An 18,162-nucleotide genomic window follows, 5' to 3' on the forward strand; every position below is an offset into this window, starting at 1 on the left:
TAGGCCTTGGATTGGGTGTGCAACCTGGCGCAGGAGTAGGAGTAGGAGTCCAGCCTGGAACAGGAGTAGGTGGTCTGCCTGGCATCGGAGTGGGTAATTTACTGAAAAACATTTTCCTCCATTAAAATTAAAATTTATCTTGTTCTAGTTCTGTGTAAATGATGGTGTCATGGCACACTTTGAAATTAACACCAATGGCAGAAGGAAAATTGTAACTGTAGTTTGTGGTTATTGTGAAGGATGCTGAAAGGGAAGGTTGATAAATTGCTGTTTATAAGCAAATGAACATCTATCATTTTAATGTGCTGAATTAAAAATAACTAGCCCAATGGTGATCATGTGAACTCTGGTGATTATGGTACAAACCAATCAAAAACAAAACTGTAAAATATGGAAGCTTCCAGGAATATCCCCAGACCTCAGTTTCCCACTTGAAACTTTTCTCAATCACCTACCTTACCCACACCTGTTAATAGCCAAGCCTAGTCCAACAATGGAAAAGTAACTCTTTAAAGAAATGAAGAGTATACTCAGTAGAGAATGTATCTCACCACACTGTGTTAACTAGTCATTATTTCAATTATGCTGCTCTTACTTGAGACTGGCCCCTACCTGATTCATGTACTTAAACTATGAATTTGAAACAAGGAATGGTCTTCATTAATAGCCTCCATCTCCCAGGAAAGTTCAGGCTAATCCATGTCCAACAACCTATTTTGTTAACTCTGCTCACAGTTGCGATAATCCACAATATTCTGAAACAAATAATTTTCTTAGTTGTGGGTATGTTTGCCGAGCTGAGAAGTTGATTTGCAGACGTTTCATCCCCTGTCTAGGTGACATCTTCAGAGGTTTGGAGCCTCCTGTGAAGCACTGCTGTACTGTGTCTTCTGGAAATTTCTTATTCTTCTGGAATCAATTCCAGAAGACACAGTACATCAGCACTTCACTGGAGGCTCCAAAGCACTGAAGATGTCACCTCGACGAAACATCTGCACATCAACTTCCCAGCTCAGTGAACATAGCCACAACCACGACAACCGGCGCCCAAGCTACAAATCTTTATGCAAACCTTGAAATATGTTTCTTTCAAAAATTGACAATTCACCCTATTTCCCAGTTTAAATAGATTCTGAAAAGGATTCAGAATCCAGGTCAATATCTTTGTGCAAAATCTATTAAGTTCAACTCCGGAACATGCCTTACCCATGTGCCAAGTTTTGTTGGTGTCTATCCTTTTGAGATATAGGCCTAAATATTTTGATGTCCAGAGCTGAATTAATGTCTGAGTTGCACATTGGAGTTCTTCAGATGATTTAACAGACATACATACATGGCAATTGCCCAAGAAGCTTAAACATTTGATGAGCTGGTTCACACTGACATGGACACTAAGCAAGTGTCTCTGAACCTGCGCTTTGTGGTTGGAGATTGAAGCTAGATTTTCTTGGATATTCTGGAAATAATGTATAGTTTAGCTTCTGATGTACTTCAGCAATTAACCACCATAACTAAACTGAGTAGCACAAGTGACTCCTTCGAGATTGATCTGCCAACCGCCCCTTCACCCCCACCACTCAACCTAAGATGACTACCCACCAATACAAGTATACCCCACCAGACTACACACTCACTCTCCAACTTTCCTACTCAATGGCTCTCAATGAATCCCCTACCCATCTGCTGGCTCATTGAAGGATTTGAAACTTTTAAAGATATTCCAAAATATGCAGCTGCTGCCATAACAGCGACCATATCCTATCTTTGTTCTTTTTTTTCTACCTTACTGGACTTGCACTGAAGAGGTTGCACCAGCACATTTCTGGAGTAGCCTGGATCAGAAGTCTCAGCTGAAACTGGGCAATAAGATTGAAGCTTAGAAAACTTGAAGACAATGATTATACACCCGGCATTGCTGCTGGGCCTATATATAGGTCACAACATGACGAACAGGTTAACAAATGAGTAAAAATATGAGCTCCTCTCACTTTCTGTAGTATTGCTAACATATCTTTTGCTCCTTAAGGAACAAAAAGCCATACACTTAGAATATTTTGAAAGTATTTACCTGGTTCAGTAAAAGCTAAACAAGCTTGTCGAAATAGATACTTGAAGAAATCTATAGTTACAAATTGACAGTAGCTGGATATTCATCCACGAGAATCCACAGGCTAAAACTAGCTGGATTTATGTTAATAATGTAAACGTAAGAAAACCTATTATAGTAATGCTGTAATATATTTAATCTCCGTATGCTTCTTGTCATATCCTTTATATTCTCAGTCTCAGCTGTATCACTATCTGTCCATTCTTTATTATTGCAGGTGCTACAGGTAAAGCTGCCAAATATAGAGGTAAATATTCATACTTCCAACATATTAATTAATCTATATAATAATCAATTTATATTGTCATATATTTGAGGATAGGATAAGACCATTTTCATATTGAACATGAAAGTATTTTCCTGTCATATATAATCATTACATTTGAGAAGCACTTTATAATGTTTCTACACTCTTGAAATATCATAGCAGGTAGATTTCAGCATAACAAGTGACATGAGGTAGAGTACTTGAGAACTCACTAATGAATTTTGAACCTCGCTAATATCTGTCACATAATTCCAAAATTGGTTTGACTGATGTCCAATTTATAAATTATTGCATTTAGATACATGTACCAACCTAAAAATAAAACAAGTAGAACACTTGTATTTACCACATTTTAATAATAACCTTGAACCTTTGAGTAATTTTTTATTTTTAGTATAACACCAGAATACACCCTAAAGCTTTACATTATTTTTATAAAGCTGTTACGACAGTAACCACATGAGGAATTATAAGGGACTTGCAAGAGCAGAGATATCAAAAGCAGAAAGACTTAATGAGGCAGAGCTGAAATTTCATTTTCCTGAAAGCAGTTTCAAACTTAGAGATTAGCTCATAACGTGCTTGTGGTAAATCAGGCATCATGCTATCTCGTGTTGCTTTCCTACTTGTGTGACATTTACATGCCAAACATACAGATTATATTAAAACATGTTGCAATAGCATCTTGTCTTTATCAGAATGTTAATGGTGCAGAAGAATTTTGTGGCATGGCTCACATTCATTTAAAGGCAATGTGCAGGAGTCAGCCTTGTGCAGTTGATTCTGAGGTCAAAGAGTTTCCTTATTGAAATCTGAGATACAAGGTAGAAGACCAGGAAGATGAGGCTCAGAACAAATAAGGCTTAGTCAGTGATGAAGGAGGGTTGTGGTTTGCGATCAGGAGGAATTCAGAAGTAGTAAAAATATCTGAGAGTGGACAGAACATGGGGGAAGGGGCATGAAGAAATAAGCGGGAAGGGCCTTGCATCCTGCATGTGATAATGAATGGTGGGAAAAGTCAATGTAAAAAAATTAGAAGCTGAAAGGACAGTGTCAATACTGTCCACAAATGGTCTACCTGAGGTTGTTGGCTGGCAGAGTTCTTAAAGGGCTTTGAATTGTGGTCATGCCATCATACAGCATGAAACAGACCCTTCAGTCTGACTCATTCATGGTGACCAGACATGCCAATCTGTCCTAGTCTCATTTGCCAGCATTTGGCCCATATCCCTCTAAACCCTTCCCATTCATTTACACAGACACCTACAGCATTTTGATTATCCCCATTGAGAGTGATTTCAGAAAATGTCATTTTCAATGCATAGAAGAGAGAGTCAGCTGAGCTTACAAGTTCAGGCATGTCTGAGTGGCATTTACAGCAATGGACATTAATATAATTTTTGAATAAATAATGAATAAATAACTACATCATAATTAATTTTACAAAATAGCCCTAAGTGCCATGTATGCATCAATGTGTGAGATTTACCAGTATATTTAGCTGTCTGACTGAGCAAATCTCAACAAATAATGTTATTACACTGAACAATGTGAAGCTAATGTAATTTGAAATATTTATAGGTGAACTATAAACTTAAAAGGCAACAGTACCACCTTTCTGGCTTCAATAGATATTACATGAATGGTAATGAATTTGGGCAGGAAAGTTGGGGCCATGATGAACAGCCTTTCTGATTTGTCCAGGGGACACATTTCTACCCCATTTGTACGTGCTGCATTGTTCATCCTGAAAAGTTTCTCCACAGCATGTTGTCAAGTGCATGGAATGCAGGTATTAGCACTTTAAATTGTAATACACTGGGAATCAATTAAAGGCAAGAAAGCAGAATTGGCAGCCACTTCCTGATCTGCTGTTGGAAATGCATGTCACAGCTAAAATTGCACAAACAAATTATACTATGAAGAGATCATACAAATACAGTACAAGGCTAATCAATTAGTGGTGTCATCCAAGAATTAACATTGGTGACAGTATTTGGAAAACCTTTCACTCTTCTTTTAACAACATTATAAGATTGATTACAGTATAACCAAATGAGTAGGAAAATTGACCTTGTGTTACCCGTCCAAAAGGTGCCATCTGCAATAATGTTCCACTTTCTCCAATTTGAGTGAAAGCTTTAATTTACTATGTAGAGTAATAATAGTTAATATAAAAAATAATTGACCAGGTAATTAAGGTTAATTAATTAATTTATTGACTAGGTAGAGGAGAGCTCATGTGATACAGTTGTAATGCCCCTCCATCTATACAAGCAGGCTGGTTTCAAGTCCAACCTGCTCCAGAGACATGTGATAACATCTCTGAACAGGTTGATCAGAATTTTTTTATTTTAAAAATGACTGGACAAAAGAAGGCTTTTGCGGTGCCCTTATCTCTGAGGATTCAAGTATTCCCTGCTCCAAAGGTGTGTAATTACTTCTCTCAGCATGTTGATTATAAAATACTGACTGCATGGATACAAAGGGGAACAGATGGAACTGGTATGTAGAAGAAGTCAACTTCTGATTTAAACACACCATTAGGACTTCTTTTGTTATGTTTCACTTCCTCTTGGGATTTTCTGGCACAAGGTAGTGCCCCTACCTTTCAGTCAGGAGGCCCGGTTCAAGTCCCGCCTGCACCAATGGTTTCAAATAAGGTCTTTGAACAGTTGATTAGAAACTGCAATAAAAATAATACTGAACTGATAATAAACACTTGTGGGCAAAGTGACTGGTTTCTGACTCACAGATTAGCTTGGATCGCAATTAATATTGGTAATAAAAGATAGTTGCCCAAAGGTGAAACTTGGAAATTAAGAGCTCATTTCAGACTGGTGAATTTGATTGGAGTTAGCTTGGGAAAAATAAAATAGCTGAACACAAGTGTGGGGATGTGACTTCCACCACTATTTCATGAAGTTCAATCTTGCAATCAAAAGAAAATGATGTGGATATGTGAACGTGGGTTACATCTTGGCTGAGATAAAAAAAACAGTATGGCCTTGACGATGCCACTTCCTACTAGAAGCAGAATCAGAATTAAAATATTCTTGGAGCTAGATGTTAAAAATTGAATACTGAGGAGTGTTTGGAAATTTTTGTAAAATTTATGCAATATTTGTAAAGATGACCTTTTGAATGCATATGAGTCTTGGCTAGACTTTGAATTTAGAAAACTGGAGGGACACCCTATTGAACAGTATATAGGTATTTAACAGGCAGTGTGCAAGATTGCTAAAGTTCTATTTGGGAATTCCTAATTTAGTGTTTGCCTTTACATTATTGGGCTGTACTTTGGGGTAAAACAAGAACAAACCCAAAGTTTTAACTGCTAGAAGCATATTTTTGGAACAGATATCAAAAGTCTTAACAAAAAAGTTAGGGGAAATCATTCATTCCCAGTAGCCCTCAAGGCTCAAATGGAACATTTGGCAATGCAACAAATGGAGGATTCAATGGCAGCAACAATGAGAGACCACACAGATATAAGTCATAAGTATAAAAGGATAATCGGAACTAAAAAGTGTGAAGATAGAGATACGTATAGCAGTTATGACAGATGACAGGAACTGGAGAATTATAGCAGGAATGTCCAGGGTATGATCAAAAGTGGTTTATATGTAACTCAAAATGCCACTATGCAATGCAATATGAATGGAATGATGAAGATTTCAGGAAATGCAAGGTTCAGAATCATAAATTGGTGATATTGGACAGGCAGAGAGAATTGTGTTAGATACAAAAGGCTTGAGCCCAGTTAAAAATGTGTTTGTCACAGACTCATTCAGTTGCATCATGTTGGATAGTGGATGCACATGCACAGTGAGAGGAGGGGATTGATTAAAATGTTACTCATATTCTTATCTAACAAGAAGAAAAGTAAAGGGAATTTTAATGTTTTACCTGTTTTAGGTTTGGGAATGACAAATGATTGGTGATTCCTGTAAAATAGCTGGGGTAAGCCACTTTATAGCACAAATGTGATACCAAGTGAAATATCATTACTGTTGAACAAGTTATCTCTGAAAATAGTTCAAAGGAAACTGAACTGTGGAACATGGCAAGGGAGTTGTTTTCGGACACTCGGTGGATTTACAGTGCAAACAATCCACAATATTGTAATCTTTTGGAGTCAGGAATTTAAAGGAAAAAGATATAATAGTCTTAAAACTATAATCATTAGGGAGAATAACAGATTGACTTATGTACTGAAATGAATTTGCAGAATTAAGAAGACAGCATGTGGCCAACAAGTACTAAATTTGAATGTTCTAATTATTCATTTTTCATTATCAAAATGTAGGTGTTGGCGTGGGTGTGCAGCCTGGCGTTGGAGTAGGTGTGCAGCCAGGTGTTGGAGTAGGTGTGCAGCCAGGTGTTGGTGTGGGTGTGCAGCCTGGCGTTGGAGTGGGCGTACAACCTGGCATCGGAGTGGGTAATTCACAGTCTTCTGAAATACATTTTTCTCCATTATATTCTTTGTACTTTTGTAAGTTTGTCTCAGCCCAATTCTGTGTAAATAATGGTATCACAGTGCACATGGAAATTAACACCAAAAGCTGAACACCTGCTAAAAGAACACCTAATATTGTCTTGAATGGCTGGGAGTTCCCACTTTTGTGTCAGCTGCATGAGGAAAGCAGACGGATAGCATCAGGTTTACTGGGGCTCAGAATTATCATAGTTTAAATTATACTGTATGGGTGTATTAAAATATAATGGATTCAAGGTTCCTAAGATTCAATGTGACAATTACCTTTAGTGAAGATTTGGAGGAGCCAGTGTTGGACTGGGGTGGGCAAAATTAAAAATCACACAAGATCAGGTTATAGTTCAACAGGTTTATGTGCAGGCACTAGCTTTCAGAGTGCTGCTCCTTTATCAGGTAGTTGAGAAGCAGGGCCATAAGACACAGAATTTATAGCAAAATCTTTTGTTATGAATTCTGTATTATGGTCCTGCTTCACAACCACCTGATGAAGGACCAGTGCTCTAAAAGCTAGTGCCTCCAAGTAAACCTGTTGGACCAAAGCCTGGTGTTGTGTGATTTATCCTTGAGTGAAAGAAGACTTGCATCAGCTTAGTTTAATCAATGAAATCAAAACAATCCCATTTGCAGTTGTTTGTGAAATAACACCAGCAGACACCAGTATCCTGTCAACAAGTCACCCTTTATTTGCATGGGGAGAATCCTTGACATTGATCCAGCTTCTTCAGTACCAACTCTCAGAGTGAATAGAACCTCTGACACTCCTGTTTATGTTTGAAAGCCAACACTCCCTGATTGGGGCTGTTAAACTTGTCCAATCAGGGAATTCATATTCTGTGAGGTCCACTTGGATGACCTCATTAGAATCACTACAATTTGTAGCCTGATTACTGGCAATTAATTGATGTCAGATTTTGGATTTTTCTCCATAACATTGCCTGAGTCTCTGGATTAATAATCAAGAAATCGTACCACTAGGCTATTTAACTAGGCTTTCTTAAATTAATGAAGAGTAATTTAACAAATAAGCATGATATTAATTGGTAACACAATACACATAAACATAGATTAGAAATAAGAGGTGAGTTCCAAAGAGTAAAAGATTTTTTTTAATGGTTCAATTTCTGAATTGTTCATATAGCAGGTCATTGAACATTGAATGTTACCGCCATTGAAATAGTTGGCCTGCTTACAACAAATTAAGCAATGCCTTTATAATTAGCACATAAGACAATTAAAAAAGGGTTAATGTAATTCGCTGAACATAGGCAATTATTTGAGATAAACGTACATGGTGTGATAGTTTATAAGTTTCAATTAACCATTTAGCTTTTGTTATTGTGTCTCACCAGGGACTGTCTAACAATTTGTTGTTTTAAAAGAGTAGATGGTGTAATAGTTGGATGCTAAATTCATTACTTGTATTGAAAAAGAAAATGTATCTGCAAGATATGTGTCTTGCTTCAGCTCCTGCCACACCGTATGGATCGGTTGAAGTGACAATTGGAAGCACTGAAGAACATACAATTAGGGGAGAGTGTGATCAATAGCTTCAGAAAGGTAGTTGCACCACAGGTACAATCAAGTAGATGGGTGACCACCAGGAGAGGTAGTGCACGAGTCTCCTGTGGCTATCCCACTCTCAAACAAGTATACCATTTTGGCTGCTGTTGGGGGCTACCCTCACAGGGGGAGATAGCAGCATCCAGGTTTTTGGCACTAGGACTGGCTCTGCTATAAAGCAAAGTCCAAGCAAGCAATTTATTTAGGGACACTAGGCGCATAGACAGGGGTTGCAGGGTCAAAGATGTCTTGGAGTGGTTGCAGCAAATTTTTAAAGGGGAGCATGAGCAACAAGAGTCATTGTACACATTTGTACCAACAACATAGGTAGAAAAAGGGATGAGGTCCTGCAGAGTGAATTTAGAAAGTTAGGCCAGTCGGTTAAATAGAAGGACCTCAAGGGTGGTAATCTCTGGATTACTCCCAGAGCCACGTTCTAGTGAGAGTAGGAATGGGAGGATAGGGCAGATAAATGTGTGGCTGAGGAGCTGGTGTAAGGGGCAGGGCTTCAGATTTTTGGATCAGTGGGATCTCTTCTCGGGCAGAAGTGACATGTGCAAGAGGGATGAGTTGCAGCTAAAATGGAGGGGGACTAAAATCCTGGTGAGAGATTTGCTACTCAGGAGAATAGTCTGGCAGGGCAGTGAGACCCGAAGCAGTAATGAGAAAAGGTTGTGGCTGGTACAGAAATTAAAGGGAGCAAGTTAAATTGATAAGGCACAGTAGCAAATGAGCGAAGACATGAATTCAACTACATTCATTTCAAAGCAAGAGGCCTGGCAGGTAAGGCAGATGATCTCAGGGCTTGGATGGGAACATGGGACTGGGATATCAGAGTTATTAGAAAAACATGGCTGAGGGAGAGACAGGATTAATGTTCTGTGTTCTGGGATACAGACACTTTCGGAAGAATAGAAGAGGAAAGGGAGTGGTGTTTTTGATAAGGGAAAACATCACATTCAGTCACCTCTAAACAAGTATTTAGTCCTCTGACCTTTAGTCCTGTGATATTCTTTTGGAATCTTTGATTACATTAAAGGCATTATAAAAATGCAAGTTGTTAACTTAGGTTTCTGGCGAAATTATGTGCCATGTGATTTGATTTCTTATATTTTGGTACACATGTTTATACTAGTGTAATATGTGAGTGGGAATAAAATTGAAGATTAGCAGGATTAGATGTTTGAGTGACATGGGATGTTAAGATTATAGAAGTGTTATGATTAGATTAGATTCACTACAGTGTGGAAACAGGCCCTTCGGCCCAACAAGTCCACACCGACCCTCCGAAGAGTAACCCACCCAGACCCATTTCTCTCTGACTAATGCACCTAACACTATGGGCAATTTAACATGGCCAATTCACCTGGACTGCGGGAGAAAACCGGAGCACCTGAAGGAAACTCACGTAGACTTGGGGAGAATGTGCAAACTCCACAAAGGCAGTCGCCCAAGGCCAGAATCGAACCTGGGACCCTGGTGCTATGAGGCAGCAGTGCTAACCACTGAGCCACTGTGCCGCCCCTTTTCAAAACTTTTATTCTCTTAGTGGAAAGTGATTTTAATCGAGGTTTCCAATGCGTGAGGTACAAACAGCAATATGTGGCCAGAGGTTGGCAGGGGAGAGGGGGCTCCTTCTCCCGAGCTCCAAACGCTACACACACACACACAAACTCCCCCACCCCGATCCCCCAACTCCCTCCCCCTCCCCATTCGGCTGCAGAGATTGGCAATCTGCTGTCATTCGGGGGGGGGAGGGGGGGGGGGATGGGGAGAGGGGTAAAGTTCAATCCTTCATTGCTAAGAAGGTCAAATTTTGCCAACAATGTTCTTTTCATATAGAAGGTGCCAACTTGTCTGCTATGAAAAGCAGCATGCATGGAGTTTACTGTATTACCTTTTAAACAAGAAAAGGATTTACAAAAATGTCTTCCATAATAGAACTGTGTGTGTGTGTGTGTGTGTGTGTTTTGAATGTTTGGCTGTTTCAAATTTCATGTTTTACAGGATTTGTACAGCAACTTCAACAACCAAGTCCTCTTAGCAAGCCACTGAACTGAAAGTAGCACAATTTGGGAATGGTGTGAATAACATTCTGTATTCTGCAATCCACATTCCCACTAAGCAGAGCTTTCTGACGAATTTACATTAAACCTATACATCACACAACTTTGACAAGACGCTCAGATCAGATTGTAGCATAACAATTAGGAGTTAATTACCAAGTGAGAATCTGGAAATTGACCTTTGCAACAGAGCTCCAATACTGCTGCAAGATTTAGTTTTAATGATAAAGAAAAGAAAGTTGCATATGGATATAATACATAGTTCTCATAAATACTAGTTATTAATAATTTCTTATCAACCTGTAAAACCACAAACTCAATTAGGACTAGTTTAGATTATGTAGAGTTACATTAAATCAAGCAAAAAAAAATGTAACTTATTTTGGATAGTTTAGATTAATTCTGAAGTGTTATGGTAAGATAAGAAAGAATTAAGTGAGATTACTTCATTTTTAGCATAGATCAATTTATAGTTTGGCATAGATCAATTTAGGCAAAACAGCTACTATTGTAATGGTGTCAATAAACTGTGTTTTTGAGTCAGGCCAAAATACCTAATTTTCTTAATGGGTTCAATGGTACCAACCAAAAGGAGAGTACTAGGCAGTAACTACACAAGGTTCATAAAAGTTACAAAAAATTTAAATTAGTCACCCTAAAATATGACTGAAATGTCTGAATAGTGTTCAGTGTGTTCAATTTAATAGGCGCCTATGCCCAAGACAATAAGGGAAGCTCCAATAGCTACAAATAGAGATCTTGTCTGGGTAACATACTTTCACTACATTAAGACAGCTCTCTTCCTGTAATGCATTTGGATCTTTTCCACTGCTGCTGTCTCTTTCTTTTTTCTCTGTCTCTATCCAAAGTAAAGTTTTCTTCATGGGTTAAAAGCTCCTAAAATGTTTGACCACCATGAGCAGATGCTTCCAGTGGAAGAATATTTTTTAAAGAACAGACCTCTATTTTGAACAAGAGTGCAATATCTGAACAACACCAGCCTTGGCTAGGCACTGTATGTACTACAGTTATTCTGAAATTAATATGATTATAATTAATAGCATTTGCATCACTTTAGAGGTTCAGTACTAACTGAAAATATTGAATTACCTTTACGTTAAATGGGTGATGTATTTAAATGTTGTTCTGAACATTCTGAGTTTTCAGAGAATGAAAGTAATTCAAAGAGTTAATGGTCTGTGCATGGTCATTACAGGTGTTAATGGAGTTCGACCCAGCAGTGCTCCACTGACTCCTCAACCAGGTACCATTATTACTGCTAAATAAATAGCATAATGGATGACTAATTGGGATATACATCCAGAGATAAGTTTTATTTAAATAAGTGAAAATTGTAAATCTCATTCAGACAGGGCAGTTTCCCGATCCATGTGCATCTACTGTACATAGAAAGGGATCAAGTGACTACAAGTTTGCCTGAGATGAAGTTTAGAGATTATCAATTAAACCTGGAGATTTTTGAGACTATTAAAGGATAAAGCTTTGGCAGTTCTGTAATACTGGCGGTTTTAATGCTGTGCATGCTGGTTTAACACCAGTTCCAATTACTTCTGGTAGCCCCACCAGTTGGCATCTTCATGAGAGTATTCGCATGAACACTATTGTCACTATATTTAAGATCTTCTCCTAAACAGTAAATGAAAAGATGTTTAGCAATTTAAATTTAGCCCCACCAACACTATATAAAGGAGTCATGCATTTCCTGCAGATTACTTGCTGGTTACTTCTGCTAATTCTATTTGAGTTTGTGGAAGTACTAGTGAGAGCTGGTGAGAGAGAGAGAGAGAGAGAGAGAGACATTGCCTCCTCTGAGATGACCTGCCAGTAGACAGAGGACAGAGGACAGGAATACCACCTACCAAAAGCTGCTGGCTAACAAGAGACTTGCAACACTTTTGAACAACAGTGCCTTTGGAGATTCTGTGGCTGCTGCCAGAATGGTACCACTTGAAGGCTCAGTATTAAGAAATGATTCAGGCCACAGGTAAGAAATACAGGAGAGCTCTTGCTGGATAAAAGTTGTGGAGAGAGGGCTTTGAGGAGTCTTGCAGCAATGGGAGAGAGTTAGTTCTCAACACTCCTCCCCACTTCCGAATGTCAGATCCCTCCATCAGATACCAATTGTCTTCGAATGGAGAAACTTCAACCAGTGACCACAAACATAAAACTTCACTTGATGTGGATTCTACGCATTGATAGCCCACATGGCAGTTGATTTAATATTAACCATGATGGAATGAGTTTTTAAGTGATCATTAATTGGTCACTGCAGGTCCTCAGTTACCAGAGGGGTAGGAACTTCTACCTGAATTCTAACAGGTAGGAAGATGACAGGTTCCGGCATGGGGCCATCATAATTAACTGAATGAACTTCGCAAATCCAACACATCAAAAGAGAGGACATAAAATTCTACCCTGGGTTACACATAGTAAAGATTTCAGGGAATGCTGCTAAACATGAAGTAGTCCTTGCTCGAGGTGTAAGGGCTCTGAGCGCAGGGCTGTTTCCAGTCATAGGTGCCATAGTCGTAGATTCTCTTGGGCTGTGATATGATGTGATGCAGAGGCAGAAAATAAGTTTTTCTTAATGCCAAGAGTAGAAAGAAGAAACTTCAATACGGAACTATGACCTTCCAGAAGCAGGTTTCTTACTTTCCAAAAAGCAAGAAGAGGCGTATATTTCTTCTGGAAGGTGCTTGCATAACTCTGCTATCTGATGGAACCAGACCTGCAGCCTCAGAGTAGGGAAAGTACAGCACTTAGTAACATCAGTTCTGAATTTCTTCATTGTGGGAATATTATCTAAAATTCATAGCTTTCCAGCCATTGCTGCACCCGAGAATTAATAGAGGCTTTTTCAGAAGAAGCAGGCAGTGTGCACACATGGATTTTCCAGAACAATAGGCCTGCCCCCTGGTTCAGGTACCACCAACTGCGCACACATGTTTTTTTGGGTGTTGCATCTCACTTTTGTGATGTACAGCAAACACAGTAAAAAGGTTGTTGATGAGCAACGACAATTAGTGCCTGACTCTTGATGGTGCATAATTTTTCTGCCAGTCCACTGTCCCTTAATGCTTTAGCCAAAATGTCCAGCAAGAGAGTGCTCGAGAACAAGCCTATCAACCTGACATCCTATGCATGATTTCTTTCACAACCCAATCACACATGACAGGCATTCATAAAATGAGCCAATCTGCCACAAGGACTGTCAGCAAGTAGACAGTTGGGGGTCCTGAAGCAATGGTTCTGTTGCTCTAAAGCATGGGAGGAGCCCTCCAGTATTGGCTGGAGTAGACATTGTAACTCATGGTGCTCTACTGTATCTTCCATAACCTGATTGTCATAGATATGTCTTGTTAATTTGATAATAAGTGGAGGTGCAGGTGTTGAACTGGGTGAAAGAAAGCTACCTGACAAAGGAACAGTGCTTCAAAATCTTGTACTTCCAAATAAACCTGTTGGACTATAACCTGGTGTTGGGTGATTGTTAACTTGATAATCATACAAACTTGTGAAATGGAGTTTGCAAGATTAACAATTCAAACTGCAATGTAATGCTTTGGATGTTTGGCAACTTGGCCTCATCTGGTGATTGTATGATTGTATATTGATCTGCAGAGATATGTGTTGTGTTCTGCTGCTCTTGGTTGACAATTTGGTTATCTTACTGCTGATTGCTCTCAGTCAGCATCACTGCACAATCATTATTTGTCAAAGTTTTCTTCTTCACACTCTTTATGGACATTTAGTGTATTGTACATTGGTCTGAATAGACTTCTGTTCCTCAAAATGGAGCACTATGATCAGTAATGACTAGATGATCTAAAGATCTTTGCAGGTGTTCAAGCATTTGTACTTCTACCTCCACTATATGTCCAGTATGCAACTGTAGTAGTTCCCTATGTGCTTGCAAGTCATGTATCTCTTTCATTCATATGTAAGTATCTCAAAATGATTAAACAATTGGTTGCTGGGCAACATCATTCATACTTAACTTTTAAGCATTAGAGTCATAGAGATGTACAGCATGGAAACAGACCCTTTGGTCCAACCCGTCCATGCCGACCAGATATCCCAACCTAATTTAGTCCCACTTGCCAGCACTCGGCTCATATCCCTCCAAACCCTACCTATTCATATACCCATCCAGATGCCTTTTTAATATTGCAGTTGTACCAGCGTCCATCACTTCCTCTGGCAACTCATTCCATACACGTACCACTCTCTGCGTGAAAAAGTTGCCCCTTAGGTCTCTCTTACATCTTTCCCCTCTCACCCTAAATCTATGCCCTCTAATTCTGGACTCTCCCACCCCAGGAAAAAGACTTTGTCTATTTATCCTATCCATGCCCCTCATGATTTTATAAACCTCTATAAGGTCACCCCTCAGCCTCCGACACTCCAAAGAAAACAGCCCAGCCTATTCAAACTTTCCCTCTGACTTAAATCCTCCAACCCTGGCAACAGCCTTGTAAATCTTTTCTAAACCCTTTTCACGTTTTGCTACATCGTTCCGACAGGTAGGATACAAGAATTGCACGCCATATTCCAAAAGTGGCCTAATCAACATCTTGTACAGCCGCAACATGACCTCCCAATTCCTGTACTCAATACTCTGACCAATAAAGAAAAGCATACCAAACTCCGCCTTCACTATCCTATTCACCTGTGACTCCACTTTCAAGAAACTATGAACCTGCACTCCAAGGTCTCTTTGTTCAGCAACGCTCCTTAGGATCTTACCATTCAGTGTATAAGTCCTGAAAGTGTGTTGCTGGAAAAGTGCAGCAGGTCAGGCAGCATCCAAGGAGCAGAAGAATCGACATTTCGGGCATAAGCCCTTCTTCAGGAATGAGGAAAGTGTGTCCAGCAGGCTAAGATAAAAGTTAGGGAGGAGGGACTTGGGGGAGGGGCGTTGGAAATGCGATAGGTGGAAGGAGGTCAAGGTAAGGGTGATAGGTCAGAGTGGGGGTGGGGGCGGAGAGGTCAGGAAGAAGATTGCAGGTTAGGAAGGCGGTGCTGAGTTCGAGGGATTTGACTGAGACAAGGTGGGGGGAGGGGAAATTGACTGAGACAAGGTAGGGGGAGGGAAAATTGACTGAGACAAGGTGGGGGGTGTATAAGTGTATAAGTCCTGCAAAGATTTGCTTTCCCAAAATGCAGCACCTCGCATTTATCTAAATTAAACTCCATCTGCCACTCAGCCAATTGGCCCATCTGATCAAGATCCCATTGTAATCTGAGGTAACCTTCTTCACTGTCCACTACACCTCTAATTTTGGTGCCATCTGCAAACTTACTAACTATACCTCCTATGTTCACATCCAAATCATTTATATAAATGACGAAAAGTAGTGGACCCAGCACCGATCCTTGTGCCACTCCATTGGTCACAGGCCTCCAGTCTGAAAAATGACCTTCCACCATCAACCTCGGTCTTCTACCTTTGAGCCAGTTCTGTACCCAAATGGCTCGTTCTCCGTGTATTCCATGTGATCTAACCTTGCTAATTAGCCGTGCTGAAAATAATAATTCCTTTTCCAATAGTGCTAAACAAAAATGCAACAATGCAATGTGAAAATCTTGTTTTATTGTCCAACACATATTGATCATTGATTTGAAATACAATATTCTGCTGGGCTATTTGTCGTCCCACTATCCTTGCTCAGTGTGATATAGGTCACTCCCTACTGAGCATGTATGTCTTTAAACAGAAAACTGCAAATTGTTCTCAGACACTATCCAAATAAACTGTAAATAATGGTCATGATGTGGTTGTACCCATTATGTTGCTAAGCTGTTGAACAGGGGAAATTTGGAAAAGTGATCTGTCACAAGGATATACAGTAATCTTCACTACGTAATGTGAGTAAGTCTGCTGCTACTTTCATCCAATGAGGAGATAGAATTATCTTGACAAAGAGCCTCTCCACTGCCAGGGTCAGTAAGTTTGGTATGTCTCACATACATTCACAAGTTGTTGAATTTCCTGATTCATTCCTGGCCTTTCACAGATTCACAGTGTTAGCTTTCTTGTGTGTTAAATCCCCATGTGTTCTTGGCCTAGCATGTTCAAATTATCCTAGCATTATATTTTTATTACTGAGAGTTGTTTACCCTTAAAACTGTGACAAACCAAGATTATCTCTGTGGCTAAAATGAATGAATATGCTCGGGTGCTTAATGCTGTCAGGCCATCCTTGGATAACGATCTTTTGCAAAGCTTGCAGTTGTTCATTTTTTGCAGTTGCTGATTGCAACTGTTCGCACTGTTCTGGTGGAAGTGTAATGAAAGTCCAAATGGAAACATTTGACATTGGCAACAGTAAGGGTATAAATGCTATGACATAAAGATCATATTCCATAGGGCAACGGCTTCCCTCTATGGTTTCTCTCAGCAAGCCTAGAAAACTGTTAAATGTGAGATTTTAGTACCTTCTTCAGGCGCTGATATGAATAGCCAAGACGGCAGCAGTCTGAGCTTGCAAGGTGTCAAACCATGCTTATATGACACCAAGTTGAGATTTCATGATCTCAGCTGGAACTTCCATTGCAACATGGATTCATCTATGTGCTGCTATAAAAACTAAGAGACACTGACCACCAAGCCTGCTATGTATCCACCCGTCTGTGTCCGTCCACAATTGTGCAAAATACACAGGTGGCATCAGATAGCCCAATCGTCATTGTGCCAGTTGAGACCCATTCTTGGTCAATTTACAAATACCTAAAGGCCACTTCCCACATCCACTGATCTTTCATGAGCAGCAGACTGAAACTGGTGATGATCCAAAACTCAAGAAAAAGGAGTGAATTTCCCACACAGGCTCACTGTTTTGATTGAAGACCACGCCACACCCAAGCTTCAAACACACCTTGTTTACCCTCTTCCACTGCCTTATTTACACTAACCTCAATCCACTTTGTCACATCGGTATGCCAGCTTGGCTTGAGCAATGACCTCATTCCTCACTTACCCTGCTTCCAACTCCAGTGATCAATGTTATTGTTGAATGACTGCGGTAGTAGCATGGCCACTGCTCCAGGCCTCTCCCCAGATGTCTTGTCTCAACGTAATTAAAGTTCCAAAAAGTTTGGGTGGGAGGAGTAAACGTACCCACCTCCCCATCTTTCCACAGCACTGCTTGCAGGATGCCATCTGCCCATGACACAATTTGATGGACATAAAACCTAATGATGCATTATGGTTGTGTCTGCAACTGCTTGCATGAAGTCAGCCACCACATCATGATGGGAACAGATACCAAACTGGAGCCAGATTCCTCCATTTTCCATGGTAATGAAAACCAGTCTTTCTGGAAGGTCAGATAATGTGCAAGCATTTCTATGTGCATGTTCATCAAACTGAAAAAATGGTGCATAGAAACAAAGTCTTCATCTGAGATTTCTGCAACAAACTCAGAAGCATGTGTGATTTTCTTTGGCCTGGTTGTGGCACACTTTTGCCTGCTGATTCACCATATGTAAACTCTTTACATGTGCTACCCTATAAAGTAAATAGTGCCGGCATCTGAACTGGGAGTTTTAATGTCAGATTGGGTAATGGTGTTTGATTTTCATCAGTGTCTCTCATTTCTGTTTCAGGAGAAATCAGGACTTATATAGTTATACTATCGAC

The 18,162-nt window shown here is 39.8% G+C and overlaps 1 protein-coding gene across 8 annotated transcripts in view; it reads left to right on the forward strand.

The window, feature by feature from the left end:
* The window catches only part of elna (elastin a), a 287,761-nt gene that overhangs the window by 248,302 nt on the left and 21,297 nt on the right, over nucleotides 1-18,162 (forward strand). For 7 of the 8 annotated variants that reach the window (XM_087977478.1, XM_087977474.1, XM_087977475.1 and 4 more), the window contains 4 exons: nucleotides 4-93; nucleotides 2,325-2,354; nucleotides 6,685-6,816; nucleotides 11,716-11,763. In XM_087977478.1, coding sequence (XP_087833604.1) covers nucleotides 4-93; nucleotides 2,325-2,354; nucleotides 6,685-6,816; nucleotides 11,716-11,763 — 300 coding nt within the window. The remainder of the gene's footprint in view (nucleotides 1-3; nucleotides 94-2,324; nucleotides 2,355-6,684; nucleotides 6,817-11,715; nucleotides 11,764-18,162) is intronic. The other variant, XM_087977476.1, reaches the window with a different exon arrangement.

The sequence above is a fragment of the Chiloscyllium plagiosum genome, unplaced genomic scaffold, assembly GCF_037043375.1.
Source record: "Chiloscyllium plagiosum isolate Xiang-an unplaced genomic scaffold, Cpla_swu_hap1 HiC_scaffold_31, whole genome shotgun sequence".
NCBI lineage: Eukaryota > Metazoa > Chordata > Chondrichthyes > Orectolobiformes > Hemiscylliidae > Chiloscyllium > Chiloscyllium plagiosum.